Below are 22,336 nucleotides of genomic sequence, written 5' to 3'. Positions count from 1 at the left end.
ACCAGTTCTATCTGGTTCGCAGGCTGAGACCCTACCTGCCTGTGCTCTGTGTCGCCAGAGTGGTTCATGCTCTGGTTATCTCCCGCTTGGACTACTGCAATGCGCTCTACGTGGGGCTACCTTTGAAGGTGACCCGGAAACTACAACTAAGCCGGAATTGGTACTGAGCACCGCTGGGACCATATAACAAAGGATCTTCACTGGCTCCCAGTACAATCCAAGCACAATTCAAAATGCTGGTGCTGACCTTTAACACCCCAAACGGCTTCGGCCCTGCATACCTAAAGGAGCATGTCACTGAGCCCAGACTCTGAGGTCCAGCTCCGAGAGCCTTCTGGGTGTTCCCTCAGTGTGAGAAGTGAGGTTACAGGGATGACTGATGCCAGAGCTCCAGTGCCAGCGAGGCAAGTGTCACAGAGGTTTCCATGGGGCAGGGAGAAATCTCGCAGAGCTGTCTTTCTCTCTTCTCTGCCTAACCTTTGAGTGGGAGATCTAGAGCACTGGTGTCCAAACCTTTTTCAAAGAGGGCCAGATTTGCTGAAGTGAAAGGGGCTGACCCAAGTTGTTAACCTTTTTTTAGGATTGAAGTTGTTGAACTTTTTTAGGATTGATGTTGTTGAGATATTTTTTGGATTTTTCCTCAGGAAATAAACTGCCACGGGGGCCAGAAGATCACAGCACGGGAAACCTAGACATTAATTAGAGAATTCATAAAAATGATATGCAAGCTCTTTTTCTCTCTCCCAACTGTTACTGGCTGCATTTTATTTTTCTTGGTACCCTATAGTAAGCATGCAGGTTTAATTTAATATTGATATTTTTATCTTTTAAAAAAAGTTCTCTGAAACTTTAGCTTCTCTCAAGATGTTAAAGAATGCAAAATGTACTTTGCATATTAAAGTAACCTGATATTTCATGTTGCATCTCAGAAGAAACAAAGAGTTATTGGTGGAGGGCAGATGCGTGTGGAGATAGGGATCTTCCTCCCTTTTAAAGACCCAGATCAATAGCTTTCTGCTTTACATTTAAATAAGAGGTGTAGCTGACAGCCAGAGGAACAAAGGGAAAGCATCAAAGAGTTAACAAACATTGCAAGGAATCCTTTGGCTTTGTTCCATCTATCCATTGATGCATGTTCTTTTATTTTTTTAACTGTTGTGTTTGCAGTTTCATTTTTTTTTAATGCCTACATGGCAACAATCTTTCAAGGCTGTCAAAAGGTAGTACTCATGAATGATACAAATTGGGGTTTATTGTAGAAGGTTTCCAAATTTTTATTGTGGAACATTTCCCTTCATTAGGCATTGAGGAAGAGTTAATTCTGGCAGTTCACTATAAACAGTAATACTTGGCGTCAAATGCTATTAAGGAGATTATGTTATCTCTTAGGAACAGAGAATGCTATGGTCAGGGGTAAATTAATTTCCTAGGGTGCTACAGGAATTTTTTTCTTGTAAATGGAAACTTTCTAATTGGAGCCCCTCAGGAACAATATGCTGAAAACTGGCCAGATGTTCTCTTTTCATGATCCCATCTCCCTTCGTGTTTTAACTTGTTTCTGATTTTTTTGCAGGGGCATTCTGGCACTGTTTAGAAAATCCTGGAAATAAACTTAGGCTGAAGGATTTGCTTACCTAGACCTTTGGTGGGGCAGAGTGGGGGGGGGCAGTTATTCAGAAAGGGGGCTCTGCCTCCCAAGAGCTTCTGCCTGCCTATCTGCCTGTTGCTTTTTACTCACACAGGGTCATAGAATCATAGAATCATAGAGTTGGAAGAGACCACAAGGGCCATCGAGTCCAACCCCCTGCCAAGCAGGAAACACCATCAGAGCACTCCTGACATATGGTTGTCAAGCCTCTGCTTAAAGACCTCCAAAGAAGGAGACTCCACCACACTCCTTGGCAGCAAATTCCACTGTCAAACAGCTCTTACTGTCAGGAAGTTCTTCCTAATGTTTAGGTGGAATCTTCTTTCTTGTAGTTTGGATTCATTGCTCCGTGTCCGCTTCTCTGGAGCAGCAGAAAACAACCTTTCTCCCTCCTCTATGTGACATCCTTTTATATATTTGAACATGGCTATCATATCACCCCTTAACCTCCTCTTCTCCAGGCTAAACATGCCCAGCTCCCTTAGCCGTTCCTCATAAGACATCGTTTCCAGGCCTTTGACCATTTTGGTTGCCCTCCTCTGGACACATTCCAGTTTGTCAGTGTCCTTCTTGAACTGTGGTGCCCAGAACTGGACACAGTACTCCAGGTGAGGTCTGACCAGAGCAGAATACAGTGGCACTATTACTTCCCTTGATCTAGATGCTATACTCCTATTGATGCAGCCCAGAATTGCATTGGCTTTTTTAGCTGCCGCGTCACACTGTTGGCTCATGTCAAGTTTGTGGTCAACCAAGATCCTTTTCACATGTACTGCTCTCAAGCCAGGTGTCACCCATCTTGTATTTGTGCCTCTCATTTTTTTTGCCCAAGTGCAATACTTTACATTTCTCCCTGTTAAAATTTATCTTGTTTGTTTTGGCCCAGTTCTCTAATCTGTCAAGGTCGTTTTGAAGTGTGATCCTGTCCTCTGGGGTGTTAGCCACCCCTCCCAGTTTGGTGTCATCTGCAAATTTGATCAGGATGCCCTTGAGTCCATCATCCAAGTCGTTGATAAAGATGTTGAATAAGACCGGGCCCAAGACAGAACCCTGTGGCACCCCACTAGTCACTCTTCTCCAGGATGAAGAGGAACCATTGATGAGCACCCTTTGGGTTCGGTCAGTCAGCCAGTTACAAATGCACTGAGTGGTAGCACAGTCAAGACCGCATTTTACCAGCTTCTTTACAAGAATATCATGGGCCACCTTGTCAAATGCCTTGCTGAAATCAAGGTAGGCTACATCCACTGCGTTCCCTTCATCAATTTGGTGCTGAGGAAAAGACCCACTTCCTGATTCTTCCGGAGTCCATTGCCATGTGGGTAGCCAAAACTAACCTCCCATTTGCCTAGCCTTGGTCATCCCACTACAAGGAGGCAAGCAAGAACATTTTTGTTTTAAGTCCACTTTGGGCTGTGATTTAGATATTTGATTTTTCTGCTGTTCCCATACCTGCTCTCTTTTTGCTGCAGCTTAGGGTTTTAATGGTATTTTTATGTACATCAGGACTGGGCAGACTTTAGGATTGCAGAATCTATTTTGTTTTCCCGCTAGAATTCTGAGTTACACCAAGTGGATCAGGAAGGGAGACATAGAATGGAAGAACAAGTTGCTTCAGAGCCCATTGTCAGCCCAGGAGTTTCCTCGCAACACCAGAACTCAACTCTTCTCTTCTCTTCTCCTGCCCCAGTTTCCAGCAGCCTAATTTAGCAGAGAGAGAGAGAGAGAGAGAGAGAGAGAGAGAAATAATGCTTTTTCTCATCACCACTGCTAAAAGCATTGTGAGCTGGAAACAGTTGCTTATCCACTGCAGTTCACTCAGACAGTTTCCTGAAGATCCATACTGATCTGCCCACTCTTGGAAAGGTGTTTGATGAATTTAATAAGAAATAAGCAGATAGGTGCCTTCTTTTTATTACAAGAGAAACTTGCAGAAAGGTCATGCAATGCTGAGTGCCTAGCACAGCTGCAACAAGATGTCTCTGGAACTGAGCCCTAAAAATATGCTCTGGTGAAGCTTTTCTACTTCTCTCTGATTCTAATAATCTTCGTGTTTTTTCTAGGGTTGATCAAGGACTGAAGAACTAGAAGACAACATTGTCTGCATTGGATAGCTTTGTATATGGAAGGCATGTCAGAAATCGATTTTGAAAAGTTAGCTGAAATAGGTAAACTATAGATAGATCTATTACTGCCCATCAAGTGGTATCTTCTATATATTTCCAGATGATTTAGAAGACATTCTTCCCTAAGTGAATAACTTTTGCCAGGATAGTGTAATATTTTTGAGTTACAACTGCTGCACTGGCATGTACCTTATTATCAAAAGCTATTAAGGTTGAAGGTTAGTTTAATACACACAGTTTAAATGAATTATTGGCATGTGTTCCCAGTGAAATTCTAGGCTATTGGAATAATGCTATCATCACATATTGTGGCACAAATGGGAGTCATTACTCTAAACAGACAAGTATTGAATGAGGCTAGAGACCTCCTGATTGTGTGTTATCTTTTGAAGATGTTCCAATGAACATAACCATATGGCCAACTCATTAGGGGGCCCATCATTTTTTTTGGGGGGGGGAATCAATTCTAACATATAATAATATAGAAATTTGACTTTTGAAAACCCTGTTTATTCAGAAAACATAAATTGTATCTCACCACTAATACATAAAAGGGAGGAAATTGCACACAAATCATTGCATGTAAGAACAATCCTCTGTAGTTGGAAGCAGCATACCTTTGAGTGCTTGGATGCCTGAAACAAATAACAGCAGGTTGCCATCACCCCCTTACCCTGCTCATGAACTTCCAGAAGCATCTGGTTGGCTGCTGGACTAGAGGGATGCTTAATGTGACGCGGAAATAATATAATTCTTACTTTTTAAACATACTAACAGTGTTTACTGGTCCATTAAGAAAGCATTGCCTATTCACTTTGATAAATAATGACATAAGCTAATATTTAATATTAATAGATTTCCATTAGAGTTAATGCCTGATCATTTTTACATTTTAACTTTACAAAATAGTGTCTGTATAAAACTGTTTCTTCCTTGCTATTAAAATATGTCACTTTTAACATAAGTGCAATGGCTTCTGCTTTATGCAATGTGAAAATTGGCATTGTTATAGTTAACTATTTCTGTATTAATAATTATATGAATTATTAATTAAAAGTTAATGATTAATTTGTTATCCAGGATCTTTACACTGCTCTTTAAACTTTCTGATAAATGTGATGTGCCAATAGCATTAGTGCTGTTAATGCTAACCATCTCCTTCCAAAAAATTTTAGAGGGCTTCTTCACCAGATATGCAGAAAATCTCCACAGTAACAACTGTAACACCAATGTTTTCCATTAATTTGTACACATTCCTATTATAATGCTATGTTAAAGGAGCAGTTTTCAGTGGTTTCTCTCTCCAGGAAGGTTTTCCCTCATTGTGGGAAAATATATTGGAAGCTGTTGTCTTAAGAAAATATATCCAGTCCACTCTGCTCACACTGTTGATTCCTACACCAGGTGTAGCCAGTTTGCAGAGCCATGGACTCTGGGGTTCACCATTTCTCTCCTGTGGCCACACAGTACAGAGACAGGCAGTGGCAGACTGTTGTTTTTCAGAGCAGCTAGTCTTCTCATTGAGAAGAAATCCTTAATGAGTTTCTAGGGAACTCCAGGAACACATTTTGAAAATCTCAATAAGGATGTGTTCCCATTACTAGAGTGAAGTTGTCCCCTGCCCCACTCCTGATACATCTCACAGCTTTCACCCCCTTCAGCTGTTCATATCAGCACGGGTTCATTAGTGCCATATTCAATGCAAAGCATCATAGATTTAGAATTGCAGGGTGGGAAGACACCACAAGGGTCATCTAATCAGCCTCCCTGCGATGCAGGAATCGTCTGTCCAACATGGAATCAAACCATGCACTCATGCACCAGTCTCATGCACTACAGACTGAGCTATCGCAACATCAAACAGTAGCGTGTTATGACAAATACATAGGCATTTTGGATAACTGTTGTATGAACACGGATTCAATAAAAACAAATAACTGTGTGTGGGAGGGTTATTGGTTTTGTTTGTTATTCTTGTATGTATTTTTGTGTTTTGTATTGTAAACTGCCCTTTGATCTTCAAATGAGGGCGGTATAGAAATTTTATAAATTAAAAAAAGTAAAATAGACAAAATTAAAAACCCATCACTGGAAATTCACTGCCATAAAAACACAGTGATTGTCATTGGCTTATATGGCTTTAAAGGGGGAGTGGGCAATTTCACCATCTAGCAGTGGTCACAGACCTGTCAATACTGGAAACCCCAGCAAGGGAGAGTGGCAGCCTTCAAGCCCCAGTTGTGAGCTGCCCAGATGGATTTGCTTGCCAGCAAACAGGAATCTAGAAGTACTTGGCATCTGAATAACTGGAATATATTAATAAAGAACAGTATTCTTTTTTTAATTATTTGGTCCTGAGTTACTGGGTTGTTGTTTTTTTGTAAATGTACCTAAATATGTTTTTTGCTTCAGAATTAAGGAAAGATGAGGCAGAAAATGCAGAACTTGAAGGGAGCCAGGTATCATTTGCTTCTGTGTCAAATGGTGATGCTGAAATAAGCCCAACACACCCATATTATGATGTGGCCAGACATAATATACTTCACCTTGTAGGTATGTTTGCTGAAAACCTCTTTGGCATCTTCTTTGTATTTGCAAATCGTTTAATTTTTCTGCTTTAAGTTATTTAACCTGTAATAAAGAAATACAGTCCCTTGGAGGATTAGGGCAGAAATAGAAGCCTGCAAATAGAAGAGAAGCAAATGGGTGACCAGATCAGCCCCTCACTCGGACTGATCTCTGGCATCTTGCTTCCAATCCAAGTGTCGGACTGGGACTGGGAGACCAGGTTTCAAATCCCTCAGCCATGAAGCGCACTGAGTCGCCCTGGGCCAGTCACTGTCTGTTTGCCTAACTACCACACAGGGATGTTGTCATGATAAAATGGAGAAGGGGAGAAATGTGTGAAAAACAAACCCTGAACACTTTGGAGAAAAGGTGGGATACAAATTAACAACAGCAACAATATCCAAGGATCTTCCCACTTTGTGTAGCTTTTTCTCGTGTGATGATAAGGCACAGACAAAGGGCTCATCTTTCCCACCGTCAGTGGCGGAGGAAGCCACTCAGGTGCCTGGGGCGGCGCACCCAGGGGCAGGGTGAGCTGCCCATAGGGGTGGGGCCCATAGGGGTGGGGCCTCTGGAGTCTGCCTGCCTCCTCCTACTCAGCCGCCCTACAGCTGGGGGGGGGGGAGGCAGCGGGCAGACTGTTTGGGCAGCACGGAGCCTGTGTGTGCCCAAGTCACTGCATCTCTCCCAAGAGACATGCGTGACTCTGGTGCGGCATCCCTGCCCACAGTGTGAGTCCTGAGAGAAGCTTTGGCAGGACCATTCCCTTATTTTGAGGTTCAGCTGTTCACTCATGTGTTTATGTATGTATATATTTTGGCTTATGCAAGTGTGAAAACAGAGGAGAGCATCTCAAGTTGTTCACACACAGAGGAGTGGGCTAAAGATCCTATTGAAGGTTTCTCAGCTTACGTGTGTGTAAGTCAGCAATCTTACTGGCTCATCAACCCTTGCTCAGATATTCAGATGTAGGGTTGCCACTCATCCTGTATAATACGGCATCTTCCCATATTTCAGTGTAAAATACTGTGTCCTGTATTGATTATTGAACACAGTTTGTCCTGTTAGCCTCTCTCCCCCCCCCCACAAGTTAGGGATCCTCTCCAAATGCCCACCCCTGCTCCTATAGGGCAGGCATTGGGAGAAACCACCTCTCACTTCTTTCATTTCCTTTTTTCTCCTCTCTCCCTCTCCTCATCCCACCCCAAAGGAGGAGCAAACCAGGCTGGGAGTGCAGGGGCCCATCAATAGATTCAGAAGCTCTAGCAACAAGTGGTTTTGTGTCAGTGCAGCCCAGAAGCCCCATTTGTGAACATGGTTATCTGCATGTTATTTGGGAGAGGAGGTGGGGGAGAAGTAGCTCCCCACAACAGCTTGTTTTTAATAATTGCTGATCCACTCTCAATTTATCTTATATCCTCCTGTTAAACGTTTGTCCTCCAGCATGTAAAGCTTTGCATTTAAAACATGTGCATTTAGAGTGAAATTATCACCCTGATAACTAAACTCTTGTTGGTTTACCAGGTGATGATAATTTGGGGAGAAAAGTGATTGCTTTCAGTTGCTGCCGTTTGCCTCCTTCCTATCAACTTAATCACAGACGGTTATTAGAGTAAGTCTTTTCTTATTTTCACTCATGTGTCAACAGGCAGGGCAGGGCGGGGGCTACATCCATTATAGCTTTCCAATTGTCAGCCATAAAATCGAGCATCATTCACTTCATCTTTCTTTGTATTTGAATGATCTCTGAACAAGCTTTTAATACTAGCAAGTCCTATGGGGGATGTTCAATGTTTGGGCTTGAGCATACCATGAAAATAGTATGTATCAGGCCATTGGGCACCTATATTCCTTCTCTTCTTTAGAGCTAAAGAACCACAGTGAAAATACAGTGTATTTATTGGTGTGTTCTATGCTGCTTTTATTCCAGATATTTAAAGTATGCGCTGGACCAGTATGTGGAAAATGATTACACAGTGGTCTACTTCCACTATGGACTGAACAGTAAGAATAAACCGTCCCTGAGTTGGTTACAAAGCGCCTACAAAGAATTTGACAGGAAGTATGTTTTCTAAATTATGCTTTTTTAAAATAAAAATAAAAAAAATCACCATGATAAAGGCATCGTTTGGCCAGGTTTTTCCCACTTTTAATTAAAAATTGATTTCATTTCCATCCTGCCCGCCCCTTCCTGGCGCACATCATAGCACATATTTGGTCTTCCTATTTTTGTCATCACAATAACCTAGAGCTTAAGCTGCCTTTGCAGAAAGGCCTGTGACACTCATTCACAGAAGGGAGGAGATCTAGATCAGTGTTTCCCAACCTTGGGCCTCCAGCTGTTTTTGAACTACAATTCCCATCATCCCTGACCACTGGTCTTGCTAGCTAGGGATGATGGGAGTTGTAGTCCAAAAACAGCTGGAGGCCCAAGGTTGGGAAACACTGATCTAGATGAACTTTGTCCTATATGATTAGGGTGGCATGATTTAAAACGGATTAACAATATTTACCAGGCTTTTGGCATATCAGAAGCATTCTGACTTCATTGTTGCATGGGATAGAAATAACATTGCGAGGAGAGGGAGAATTGCTGTCTTTAGTCTCCCTGGGTTGATGGAGTGCAAGCTGCTGGATCCCATAGTGATGTTTTCACTTCTGCAAGAAATTTGCCTGTTTGTCCCTGTCCTCATGCAGAAAAGTAGTGAACAAGCAGGAAGCTCCATATGCCTGGCAAATCGGTCAAACTCTAAGGCAATCTGCACCTGTTATTAGAATCCCGACCACCATGAACTTAGAATGCACAAAGGAGTATTCACTCCTTTCGATTTGCCTTGCAGTGCTACAAAGTCCTGGAAATCTTTCGCATTGGCATAGCACCACATCAATAACAGTTTTAACCTAATTTTTCCTGCCTCCAACCACCCGCAGCTCAACTGTCAGTACATCTTGCATAGCTCAGGAGTGACAGGTCTAGACAGAAGAGGGGTAAAACAAAGGATATTCAGGGTGGGGGTGCACCTAGCCCACCCAGCAACCCCTGTGACTACTATGAACTTGGTTTAAAAATACTTTGGGAGATAGTAGCAGCACTGGGCAGGGCAAGGAAGGGACTTGTTAAACTTGCTCCTCATATGGATGTGTGGGCATCCTAATGAGCTCCTCTGGCTGCCTCCAACATGTTACTATAAAGAAAGGTCTTGAGACCTTGAGAAAGGTCTTCCACCAGGGGCTGTGCTGATCATATATCATTATGGTCAATGCCATATTCCGGGTATCTTTAAGAATGCGTAGTAAAATACTTAAAGGAAAATGATTAAGTTGGAAATTCATTTCAGTGTGAAACTTTCTTTTTTAATGAATGAATAACAGAAATTGGAATCAAATAATGGTTTCCATCTCTTGAATTTCTAAAGAGCTTCTCCCTTCTTGCTACCTTTTTTCTTTCTCCATTTCCCACACACTTTTTTTCCATTTAGAGAGATTTTCCCCACCATTATTATACCCACAAAACAATTCAGATACTGGTTTGTAATGTAATCGCTGTATAATCTTCACCTACTTCAGTTCCATCAGGACTGACCATTTCTTCTTTTCATTTTACATTCAATTCCTCTGAATTAGATGTACTTGAAATGAATACTGTATAATGTTCCAGTAATAAAAACTCCCCCCACATTCAATTGCAGCTCCACTCCACTACAGCATGTAACGTTCAGAAGTCTCCTAACAATTTAATTTTCTTTTCTGCAGGTATAAGAAAAATCTGAAAGCGCTCTACATTGTACATCCAACCAATTTCATAAAAATTATTTGGAACATTTTTAAACCTCTAATCAGGTACATATTGGTTTGCTGAAGACAATTTTGTGCTTAGCTGAAGGGTAGTTTGCTTTTTTGTTATTGTTAAGTGGACTTCTAGAAACATCTGTGTTATAGAAATCACAAGGTAAAAATACTTGGGGAGCCTGCCAATGAAATACCCGGTATATTATGGGTGATGAGGACTAGGCATGAGTACGTGAAATTATTTTATTTTATGTTTCCTCCTAACTTTGCTGTCTACTGTGTTCAGAGTTCTCACTCTTCCCACTCTGTTCCATTGTGCTCACTCTGTTGATGTCAGATACTTTCTCCTCTGTTACTTGCTGTCTGATCCTAAACATGTGTTGATGGACTAAATCTCAGTGAGTTCATAAGACTTAACTTCCCAGCATCCTAGAGTACTCCTGCCTCCTTCCCAAAGCCTAGTTAGCACTTTCCTAGCTGGGGGGGGGGAGGTGAGAGGGCTCTAGGACCCTGCCAGAGCCTTGCACCTCCTTCCCAAAGCCCTGGGGCATCAGATAATGCGTCCCACACAACAAGGCAGTGTGTGGCCCACAGGTCCCATGTCAAAGTACTCTTGCAGCCCACTTGGTATGAAAACATGGACCACTCTGGTCTAGATCCTCTCCCTTAGTGTGGTGCTTAGGTACATATGGGATCTAGTGGAGTGCTTTTCGTCTTCAGAGCTCCTTTTGCTAAAAGTCCCCTCCCTTAGATTTCAGCTGGTGGGCTGAGAGTCAGAGAACATTTGTGTGTGTGTGTTTGTGTGTTTAATGTTCAAGAAGTTTCCAAATCCAAGAACTTACAAGGCACCTGAGAAGAACCACTTTCTTTCTTCTGTTTCAAGCTGAGAGGAAGAATAGTTTAGAGGTTCATGGGCGTAGGAGTAGGTGTTGGGTGCCTTTTCCAGAAGTAGTGATTGGAAACACTCATGTTTATCTCCACCCCATCCTTGAAGTTGGCTTTTTCCAGTCAGGGAGAGAGTGAAAGGGCTGGGTTCCATGCCATTAGAAAGCAGCAAAACCATAAAACGTTGATGTCAAGGTAGCAGATTCTGCAGAACAGGAAGCCCTCCTGAGGTGAAGAGCAAATTATTTAAGGCACTGCTTCCATGGGTAACACAATCTGTTTTTGGTTGTTCGTGTGTGTTTTTCTTTTGGAATTCACTAATAGGCTGGCATAAATGCTTCATTTTATCATGGAAGAGCATCCTGGAAGGCCTAACTAGGTTTGTACACATTGAGGATCAAGTGTGTTAATTCGGTAAAAGTACTTCCTTGACAGCAGAAGCCAACTCTTTGTGTTAATTAATTTCTTCTAATTAAAATTTCTGCTGTCTTCCACTAGAGGGTGCTGGTGCATGCAGAGCTGGGCTTTCAATGTTATTCTGCAGAATAATGTACAGAAATGGGAATAATATTAACAGTATGTTAGCCCAATTTGTGTCTTATTTTCAGGGTCCAAGTAAGGGATACATGAAAGGGTACTCTCTCTGGGGCCCAGAGATCTGAGACTTTACCCCCATTACCATTAAGTTCTAGATCATGCTAAATTATGTTTATGGATATCCTATCCTATGTTCATAGTGTTTGGATCTTGTAAGGTGTGCTGGAGCCAATCAGAAGCAGAGTTTGAACAGAATGATCAATATTTTGAACAGTGAGTTTCTGGCCCAAATCCTTCTCTACAAAAGGGAGAGTGTGCTGTTAATCTAGGACGTGTAGTTCAAGAGACAAAGAGATTTGTGCTTCCCTGTGTGAAATGGTCTTGCACAGACTGCCAGCCGCAGGGTCCCATGCGCACAGGGACAACTGTGGGAGGGACAAAGCATCATGATAATTTGGGATATTGATCCCAAAAGCAGTGGGAGCCAATTCTGCTGATTTACAGACCCCAAATATCAGTGAGTAAATGTCTAGTTAGTGAGCACACACCATACAGGAGTGGAGTGCTGAGGCTATTATTGTCCTGAGTGAATGTAATGGAAACAAATAGGCAAACATCTTCTCAAATTTTGATGTGAATCATCCCAGTATCATAGAATTGTAGAATTGGAAGGCACCACAAGAGTCATCTGGTCCAACCCCTCAATACAGGAATCTCTGCTAAAGCATTCATGACAGATGGCCATCCATCCTCTGCTTAAAAACCTCCAAGGAAGGAGAGCCCACCACCTCCTGAGGGAGACTCTTCCACTGTTGAGCAGCTCTTGCTGTCAGAAAGTTCTTCCTGATGTATAGTCAGAATCTCATTTCTTGCAACTTGAAACCTTTGGTTCAGCTCCTACCCTCTACAGCAGGAGAAACAAGCTTATTCCATCTTCCATGTGACATTCCTTGAGATATTTGAAGATGGCTGTCATATCTCCTGTCAGTCTCCTCTTTCCCAAACTAAACACACCCATCTCTCTCAACTGTTCCTCATAAGACTTGGTTTCCAGACCCTTAATCATCTTTCTTGGAACAATTTCAGCTCAGTCCCGTTGAATATTGGACAAACTGCTTCTGACACTATCTTTAAAAAAGAGAGAAGACTGTTTTGTGCTTCATCAAGTTTGTCTGTAGCGTATGTTATCACAGCAATACAGGAAAAGCTTCCAAGCTTCTTTCCCATGCCCCTCTGACTGCAGGAACCATGTGGAAGGGGCAGATAAGATCATTTCTGTTTGGGAAGTGTAGCCCTTTGTAGGGATCAAAGTTCTCGCCAGAAAAACAACAACATCAAATTACTCCTGCAACACATGTGGGATTGTCAGAGAATTCCAATGGAAATGGAAGTGGAAATTCCCAGTGTTTACTTATTTATCATGCATCTGGAACAGAAATCAATCCAGTGAATACAGTTGGTATTCATTGCTGTTTTCATTCCACAAATGATATATAATTGGTAATTCCCCTCCCCCCTAATTTGCATTGGGTTTCCTTTGCATTGAAAAGAATAGTGTGGAATATCCTAATAATAGCAACATTAATTGGTTTTCATTGGAATCCGAGCTGCAGCAGAATAGAAACTACACAACCAACACTGACATCTACATCCAGATATTAGCAGGAGCAGGAAGGGGGTTTCCATTCTGTCAAGGCAGTGAAGAATTGGACCTATGGAAACTGCTGCCATACAATTTAATCTTTCCATATAAAGCAAGGCACAAATTGCTTTGCCAGCAATAAGGTCTATTTTTTTCCACTTAACTATTGACATAGAAAGCTTAACAGAACATACTCTTTCCATACATTTTTAATGCTGCATTAAAATAAAGGTTTTTGTTTCCCTCTCAAAACAATGGTTTCTATATCTATGCAAATAGCAGTTATATTAGGATGGAAGACAGTCATTTTTATTCAAATTAGACTCAAGCATGGTATGTTTATGTTTGATCAAATGAAAATGAATGCATCTTGTGCCTTGGCTGCTTTAATCATAGTCCACTTTTGGCACTCACGTTGACATTTAGGTTTCATAATATTAAAGTAACACTTTCAGGAAATATTCCTAATTCCTGTGTTTGTATAAATTTTCTTATATTTTTAGTCACAAGTTTGGAAAAAAGGTAATCTATCTGAATTACCTGAGTGACCTGAGAGACCATCTTAAATACGACCAACTTAAGATCCCTCAAGAAGTTATTCGGTATGTAACACGTTCAAAACAGTCCTTAATGTTCTTCTTTTAAAAAGGGGGGGGGGAGAGGTCTTATATTAAATTGTTTTCCTTTTTCAGACAACTTCACTAAACTTCTGTCTGATTAAATGTTTGATATACCTGATCTATTCTTGGCTACATGTTATCGTACAAAGTGCATTGTCACCAGTAATAACATCTAAGAAATGTTGAATGATTCACCACAGAGAAAGTAAATAGGTATCTGCAGGGGTTACACATGGACCAGCCTTGTAAGTTATGCACCAGAATTTCATTTGGGCTGTATTTATTCTGCGTTGAAAAGGAAAAGGAAATTCTGCCTCCAGTAATCCAAACTGTGCACCGAGAAAAGCTGGTTTTTGCAACTTCTTCAAGAACTTCTTCAAATGTGAACTTCTGTGAAATGTGTTCCTACTTTACTTATTTTACTTCATTATGATAACATATGAATGTAAGATGAGCCTGCTGGATCAGACCAATGGCCCATTTAGTTCAGCATCCTGTTCTTGCAATGGCTGACCGGATGGATGCCTCTGGGGGGCCCACAAGCAGGGCATGAGCATGACAGTACTCTGCGCACCTGCAATCGCTAGCAACTGATGCTCAGGCGTATAATGGTTCAGACCCTGGAGGCAGAACGTAGCCACCGTGGCTAGTAGCTGTGGACAGCCTTATCTTCCATTAGTTCAACACTGCACTGGGTGAAGAAATACTTTATTTTATCTGTCCTGAATCTTCCAGCCATCAGCTTCACTAGTTCTAATGCTAATGACTTTCCTCTAACCACTCTCACTATGCCATGCATAGTTTTATAAACTTCTATCCTGTCACCTCTGACTTGTCTTCTCTCTAAACTAAAAAGTCCAAAATGCAGCAACTTTTCCTTGTAGGGGAGTTGCAGAGCACACTAAACCCTTGCATTAAACCACTGGCAACCAGCTTCTTCTCTGACTTCTGGTTTTTCAGCAGGGATTGGTCACGCTTTCAAGCCTATCCAGCCATAAAGGCCAGAAGCCTCAATAGATTACCAGTGGAGTGTTCCAGCAATTCTCATGTCACCAGAACTCCCAGTTGCAGCCACTGTTATTTTCCTTAAAGTACTTTGAATCTCCAGATAAGGGAAGTAGCTATAAAATGCTTCATGACAGTATTTTACATGCTTTGGTTGACTGACAGAAGCTGGTGTTGCAGATCAGATCAGAAGAATCTTTATTTGCATCAGCCACTAGCCATAGCAATAAAACAAAACAAAATGTTCTGGTGCTGCATCACTGTTATATAAATGGGTTTTGTACATCAGTACGTAAATATATAACAATTAAACGTTCATATATGCCTCCCGGCTTAATAAATAACCATGCAGTTAATGTACAGGAGGAGTTATACTTCCATCTTGTAAAAGTGACAGAATTACGATTTTAACTCAGAGCTGTTTTGCAAACAGAGGCTGCCAATCTGGTTCCCTAGCAAGCGTTGTGTCTATGTATGCTAAGTGTATTTGTAAATACAAGTATGCCCATGCATGCTTGTTGTTACGACTTTAAATATTCAAATGTATGTGTACAGTATCTTAGCTGTCCACTTAAACAATGGCGGTGTATGATATGGCCCTTGGGTCCAGCCTTCCACAGTGGTCACCTTCCCAGGTTTTCTGCCCAGAAGCTGACCTCCCACAACTGAGGAAATGAGAGAGCCGTGTGCAGTCCAGAGGTTCACTCTTCTTGATGTTCAAAAGTGTGAGGTGTATGAAGGGCATAAAGTCAGAGGAATAGAGTCAAAGAGTGCTAAGAATTGCAGTTGCATTTGGAGGAGAGTTGGAATGTATTGATGTTAGAAGCCTCCAGTGCCGGGTTGCCAGAGTAGGCACCAGCGTTTTAGGGGCCCTGTGACAAAAAACCCAAAGAATATTGATGTAATGGGGGTTGGGGTTGCTTGTGCGTAACCCGCAGACTGCTGCAAGCTGAGTTGTTTGGTTAAAACTTTCCCCCCAGCTGGACAGCCTCTACTCCGTGGCTGTCTCAATCACTGGCAGAATCCGTCAGTGGGCGTTTCCTGAACTTTTTCCAACATAAAAGTTCTTTGACACCAAGTCTCCGCCTAGCCTCCCTGCGCGGAAGCTTTCTGCGCAGAGTGGGCGTCCCAAGTGGAGGTCCTGAGCTCTCCCCGCTGGCCTCGCTGGAACAGTCTCGGAGCCCTCCCTCCGAAGCTCCCTCAGCCTCCCCTTTCTTCCTAGCGTCACGCCTAGCTCCTTCCCCAGCGGAAGCTCCCCCCCCTTTCCTTGCTGGTTCCCTCTCCAGCGTCATTGGGGAGCCTTACCTCCACCCTTGGCTCTGATGGCAGTTCCCTGACAATTGATTTGATATTGACAGAAAATTACAAAAATATATCAGGAGATAATTTGGCAGCCCCCCGCCCCAAGATTTTGTCTGCCTTGGGGCCTCCACAGGGTTTAATCCAGCACTAGAAGTCTCTGAACCAAGATGCACAAGCTGACTAGTTAAGCCTAGTTAAACAAAAGAATTTGGTCCTGCAAGATGTGATTATGGTGGACAACCAGGATGGCTTTTAAAGGATGGGGGCTATCAGTGGCCAGTATATGCTTCTGAATATCAGTTCCTGAAGAGCACCAGCTGTTGTGCTCATATCCTGCTTGTGGGCAGCTGGTGGGTCACCCTGAGTACAGGATGATGGAGGAGATGCGGCTTTTGTCTGATCTAGCAGGGCTCTTCTTAAATTCTTTCTCATCTTACTCTTGTGTAGCTTTAATGACAGAAAAGAGGGAGGGCAGGACACACGCAGTTGCCATACAACCAGAGAAGCAGGACACCGTTGTGCTGTTGCATTCCTGGTGCTCTCTTTCTCATGATCTTAAAGGGCTAAAGGCATTTATTTATTTATTTTTATTTTTATTGACTCAGAGTATTTATAGCTCTTCCCCCCTTTAAAAGAGCTCAGGGCAATGGATGTCAAAATAAACAGGCAAAATACAACACTCCCTCCTCAAGGTCATTGCGAGAACCAAGATTCCAGCATTATTGCTGCAGCTTTCAAACTACAGTGGTACCTCGGGTTAAGTACTTAATTCGTTCCTGAGGTCCATACTTAACCTGAAACTGTTCTTAACCTGAAGCACCACTTTAGCTAATGGGGCCTCCTGCTGCCACTGCGCCACCGGAGCACGATTTCTGTTCTCATCCTGAAGCAAAGTTCTTAACCCAAGGTACTATTTCTGGGTTAGCGGAGTCTGTAACCTGAAGCGTATGTAACCTGAAGAGTATGTAACCCGAGGTACCAATGTAAAACAAAAACATTATTTAGACCTGAAGTACCCATGAGAAAAGTGTTCTAGCAGAGTTCACCTAGGCCTTGAATCCATAGAGACCCAATATGGCTGCACTTTTGCATGCTTTAGGTGGTTAATCTCATCTAAGGTAGGGTTACCATACGTACAGAATTTCCCAGACATAACTGGGATTCGGCCATCAGAAACAGTGTCTGGGCAGGAATCTCTTCAATGTCCAGGAAAATCTGGACGTATGGCAACCCATGTCAGAAGTTTCATTTTTTTGTTGAGATTAAAATAAAAAAAAGCTAAACAACTTTGGTGTCCAGAGATTTTCACTTTTGAAATATGGCAGCCCTAATCTAAGGTATGTCTCACAAATATTCCTTAAAATATGTTCTTTAAACAAAAAATAAAAACCCTAACCTGAAGATAAACAGCAATGTTAAGGTATTCCATATTGGTGCAATACAGAAGCATACCAAGTGATGTCAGCTATCAGATAAGATGAAGTGTACTCCAGCAAGTGCGGAATTGAGAATAGCAAGTGGTACATTTTGTTGATATTTTATGTTTTAATATTCTGTGAAGAGATTGCAGTCTGAAATTAAGATTTCAATGTGATTGAACTTCTAGAACTTGTTATACATCTTTGTAAGTTTTTCTTGAGAAACATGAATGATTCAAACATCATTCTTGAATATTATGTGTACTTTTCTCCACTAGACATGATGAAAATCTTCGGACTAAACAAAAGAAAAAGCCACTTACTGCAGTGAAGACCCCTCCACCAAGACCCCCTCTTCCAACCCAGCAGTTTGGTGTTAGCCTCCAATAGTAAGCCACACAATTTCTTTCACATGTGGTTGGAAAAAAGAAGTTTTCTTTTTACTCAATCTGGATGAGTTGCCATGTGTTTCTTTGTTCTCTTTCTCAGTCTCTCTTCCTCGCAATGCTTAAAACTCCTTCAGTTATGAGTGCCTACATTACAACAGAGAACTCAGAACATTCATGGTCTACGGTTTCTCACTTATTTTTGAGACGTTAAAGAAAGGAAGGATAAGGAAGCCTGTTCTTAATTATTGTGAAATGACTACATACTGAATGAAATCATTCAGTAATCTGTAGAATACAGTCTATAGGAATGAGAAATCCCATGCATTTGTATGTGAGGCAAAATCATTTTTACACTAGTATATTTTGTTAATTATGTGTGGACCAACCCCAGCTGACTTTGGAACTGGTTTGGCCTAACTGGATTTCAGACTGTGTTTGGATTGGGTTCCTGGATTTGATGCCACATTGCCAGATCCTGAAAGCATCCTTTCCACATGGACTTATCTGCTGAGGAACCTATCAAATTGAGTCATGCAACTAACTGGGTCTACTAGACCCAACACTGGTAAACAACGTGGAACAAAGTCACTTCTGGGGCTCTGAAGCTTAAGCTCCATTAGTTTCAAGGCAGATCTGCCCCTGCCTTCCTTACACAGAACCAAATTTCTTTTTATTGTAAAGAACCAGAAAACAGATGCTGTTTTGCAGGTTTGGATCAGCCACAGAAATCCATCACTGATGAGGGGGCTTACCTCTGTCTTCATCTAGGACTGCCACACTGAATAAAAACCCCTTTCCTTCCTATTCATTCTTTTTTACCGCAAGGTGGTAGTAAAGATTTGCTTTCTTGGAAAGACGTTTATGGACCCCTGCAGAATACAAGATTAGTTAACTACAGAAATGTTCCTGGTATCTTGATACTTCAGAAAGGATCAGGAACATCTCAGTGATGAGCTGGGTTATAGTTTGATTACTCATCGCTTGCTGAGTCACAGCTGAGCGTGTGAACAGACTCCATTGAGCAACATGGTGCTTGGAAATGCTCTGTATTTTCATTCATTTGTAATTTATTTGAGATGGCTTATTCACACAGGACGCAATGCTGCAGTAATCAGCTGATTCAAATATGAGCTGTCCCTGTAAGAAAATGGTATGGAAACCCTGTGAGAAAACTTGTTCAGATTTGTTTTTCTTTCCTCCAACAGTCTCAAAGCTAAAAACAAAGGCGAATTAATCCCACCAGTAATGAAACACACAGTGTCTTATCTAAAAAGGAAAGGTAAGGATTTACTTTGGTTTTAGACAAAAAAGATTTTGTGATAAATATCTGGGATGGGGAGGGAATTCCAGCAGTAAGTTTCCATGGTGAAAAGCAGCTGTAGGGATGGAGTGGATCAGACCACAGAGCCACATGGGTGAAATGAAAGAACCAAAAATGTATTCTGTTCTAAGCATCTAGCTTCACTGCTTCCTTGAATAAAGGCCCTATATTTACAGTGGTCTGAATACAACACAATTACCCACACACCATGCACTAGTGACTTTTTGCTTATAAGGTCAGGAAATGGCAAGTGAAGCTCTCTTCACATCCTGGTCTAAATTGTTCCATTGATTATTAAGTAGAACTTCCCGTAAGAATCAATGAGGAACTCTGCTTCCAAAATAGAAATGTCTGTAGCCAACTCTCCCTTCCCTTTGCATATGCTTTTAAATAAAAGAGTTACATACACATACCTGTCAGTTGGACTTAGGACTGTGGTTCCTGGCTACTCTGTTAATGCAGTATTGTAAAATATGTACAGTGGTACCTCGGGTTAAGAACTTAATTCGTTCTGGAGGTCTGTTCTTAACCTGAAACTGTTTTTAACATGAAGTACCACTTTAGCTGTGACGCAGGTGGCGCTGTGGGTTAAAGCCTCAGCGCCTAGGGCTTGCCGATCGAAAGGTCGGCGGTTCGAATCCCTGCGGCGGGGTGCACTCCCGCTGCTCGGTCCCAGCGCCTGCCAACCTAGCAGTTCGAAAGCACCTCCGGGTGCAAGTAGATAAATAGGGACCGCTTACCAGCGGGAAGGTAAACGGCGTTTCCGTGTGCGGCTCTGGCTCGCCAGATGCAGCTTTGTCACGCAGGCCACGTGACCCGGAAGTGTCTCCGGACAGCGCTGGCTCCTGGCCTCTTAAGTGAGATGGGCGCACAACCCCAGAGTCTGTCAAGACTGGCCCGTACGGGCAGGGGTACCTTTACCTTTACCTTTTTACCACTTTAGCTAATGGGGCCTCCTGCTGTTGCCGCGCCGCCAGAGCACAATTTCTGTTCTCATCCTGAAGCAAAGTTCTTAACCCGAGGTACTATTTCTGGGTTAGCAGAGTCTGTAACCTGAAATGTCTGTACAGTGGTGCCCCACAAGACGAACGCCTCACAAGACGAAAAACCCGCTAGATGAAAGGGATTTCCGTTTTGGAGGTGCTTCGCAAAACGAATTTCCCTATGGGCTTGCTTTGCAAGACGAAATGTCTTGCGAGTTTTTCCGACTTTTTTTTCCTCCCCCCCCCCTTTTTCTATGCCACTAAGCCACTTATCTGCTTATCCGCTAAACTGATAAGCCGCTAAAAGCCGCTAATAGCGCTAATCCGCTAAGCTGTCAATGGGCTTGCTTCGCAAGACGAAAAAACCACTAGACGAAGAGAATCGCGGAACGGATTCTTTTCGTCTTGCGAGGCACCACTGTAACCTGAAGCATCTGTAACCTGAAGCGTCTGTAACCCGAGGTACCACTGTATATGTGTTTTTCATGCGCATATTGCTGATTAAACACAGGAGCGATTCCCAAGTCGTTAGTTTCTGCTCATGTGCTATTAAGTAGCACACCCTTGCTTTCATTCTTCTCTTGGCCCTTGCATCCAAGCCACAAAATTTGTCTTAGGAAGGAGCAGGGACTACCACACCCACTGACCACCGCTGGTTATTTAGAAAGGTGCTTGTATCCATCCTCCTTGAGCCTTCCTTCCCAGAGCCAACACTCTCATTCTTTCTCTGCTACCCTTTCATACTTCTGAAAACCCTGCCTCCAGCATATCAGCAGTTTCAGTCAACCTTCTGCCAATCTCACGGAATCCTTCCATCCCTTTGCTATCAAGATGAAATCCCAGGGCATCACTCAGCTCAGCGGTTACCCTCCCCCCCCCCGCCAAGGGTGTAGTGGGAAGCTGCCTTACCACCCAATGCTTTGAGTATCCAAAATGTGGCAAATATCAACATTCATACCTGAAAATTGGCAATCTCAGGCAAACTTTGTGAACGTCAGCATTCCCTGGTGTTTGTCTTCATTTGTTGGGACAGCCCTCAAAAGCTTATGTGGCTGTCAGTCTTCACTGGTGCATCCTTTAAGTATTTGGACCGTCACAAATTTCATCTGGGGTTGTCAACATGCAAATGTCGTTTGCTTGTTTTCAGACATCCACAGTGGTGATGTATTTCTTTATTTGGTGCATTTGTTAGCTGCTCAGCCAGCAAAGTCCTGTTATAGATACAATTCAGAACCGCTGTGTATACGCGGTGTATACTGTGTACGGTATTTGTATTTCACCTTTGAATGTGGGTTAAACTGACATACAGAAAAGCAGCAAAGGTGAAGCAGGTATTAGATTGCTCCCATTATGTTTCAGATACTTAATCATAGTGGTAAACATGGGCTTATTTTATTCTCACATCACTCCTTTTAAGTAGGCTAGGCAGAGAGAGAGAGAGAGAGAGAGAGAGAGAGAGAGAGAGATAGAAGCCAACCAGAGAGGTCACCCAGTGAGCTTTTGGGCAGAGGGGAGATTCAAGCCTCATCCAATCTCATCCAAGTCCAGTCTTAGGGCAGGCTGGATTTGGATTGCATATATGTAAATATTTATTTTCCTTTCCTGTGTCAAGGATTGGGAGGCGGGGAGGTAAGCATTTGAAATTACATTCTTAAATGTACATTTTGAAAATTCCTTATTATCTTTGAATGTGTGAGAACTTATGCCAGTATTCTGTCCATATCCAGAGCTGGAACTAGAACATGCAGTTGAGAGTAAATCGCACTGAGCTCAACAGGATTTCAATGTTTGGATGTGTTTGTAGGGTTTTTTTGTTTTGTTTTTCCCCAGACTTCTTTACTGAAAGTTCAAAAAGTACATAATTATATGTGCACGAAACATGATGAGACAAAAAGAAATAGCACCCGTGCGGACAAGTGTTCTTGAAGCTACCAACTTGAGTTTAACCAAACTGTGGGAGGCAGTGGAAGACAGGAGTGCCGGGCTTGCTCTGGTCCAGGGGGTCACGAAGAGTAGGACATGACTAAACAAGAAGAAGAAGAAGGAAGAGGAGGAGGAGGAGGAAAAATAAAGGGGGAACCCAAAACTGTATACTTTACAAAG

General features: G+C 42.4%; 1 protein-coding gene across 4 annotated transcripts in view; it reads left to right on the top strand.

Annotated features, from left to right (window-relative positions):
* LOC307215724 (rho GTPase-activating protein 8-like) overlaps positions 1 to 22,336 on the top strand; it is a 68,555-nt gene that overhangs the window by 8,226 nt on the left and 37,993 nt on the right. For all 4 annotated transcript variants that reach the window (XM_079975353.1, XM_079975352.1, XM_079975350.1 and 1 more), the window contains exons 2-9: positions 3,712 to 3,816; positions 6,187 to 6,327; positions 7,867 to 7,954; positions 8,273 to 8,404; positions 10,096 to 10,182; positions 13,699 to 13,797; positions 17,819 to 17,929; positions 19,135 to 19,208. In XM_079975353.1, coding sequence (XP_079831479.1) covers positions 3,771 to 3,816; positions 6,187 to 6,327; positions 7,867 to 7,954; positions 8,273 to 8,404; positions 10,096 to 10,182; positions 13,699 to 13,797; positions 17,819 to 17,929; positions 19,135 to 19,208 — 778 coding nt within the window. In that variant the 5' untranslated portion in view covers positions 3,712 to 3,770. The remainder of the gene's footprint in view (positions 1 to 3,711; positions 3,817 to 6,186; positions 6,328 to 7,866; positions 7,955 to 8,272; positions 8,405 to 10,095; positions 10,183 to 13,698; positions 13,798 to 17,818; positions 17,930 to 19,134; positions 19,209 to 22,336) is intronic.

The sequence above is a fragment of the Podarcis cretensis genome, assembly GCF_951804945.1.
Source record: "Podarcis cretensis genome assembly, chromosome: 5".
NCBI lineage: Eukaryota > Metazoa > Chordata > Lepidosauria > Squamata > Lacertidae > Podarcis > Podarcis cretensis.
The sequence above is the reverse complement of the archived record's forward strand: the minus strand, read 5'-3'. Positions and strand labels throughout refer to the sequence as shown.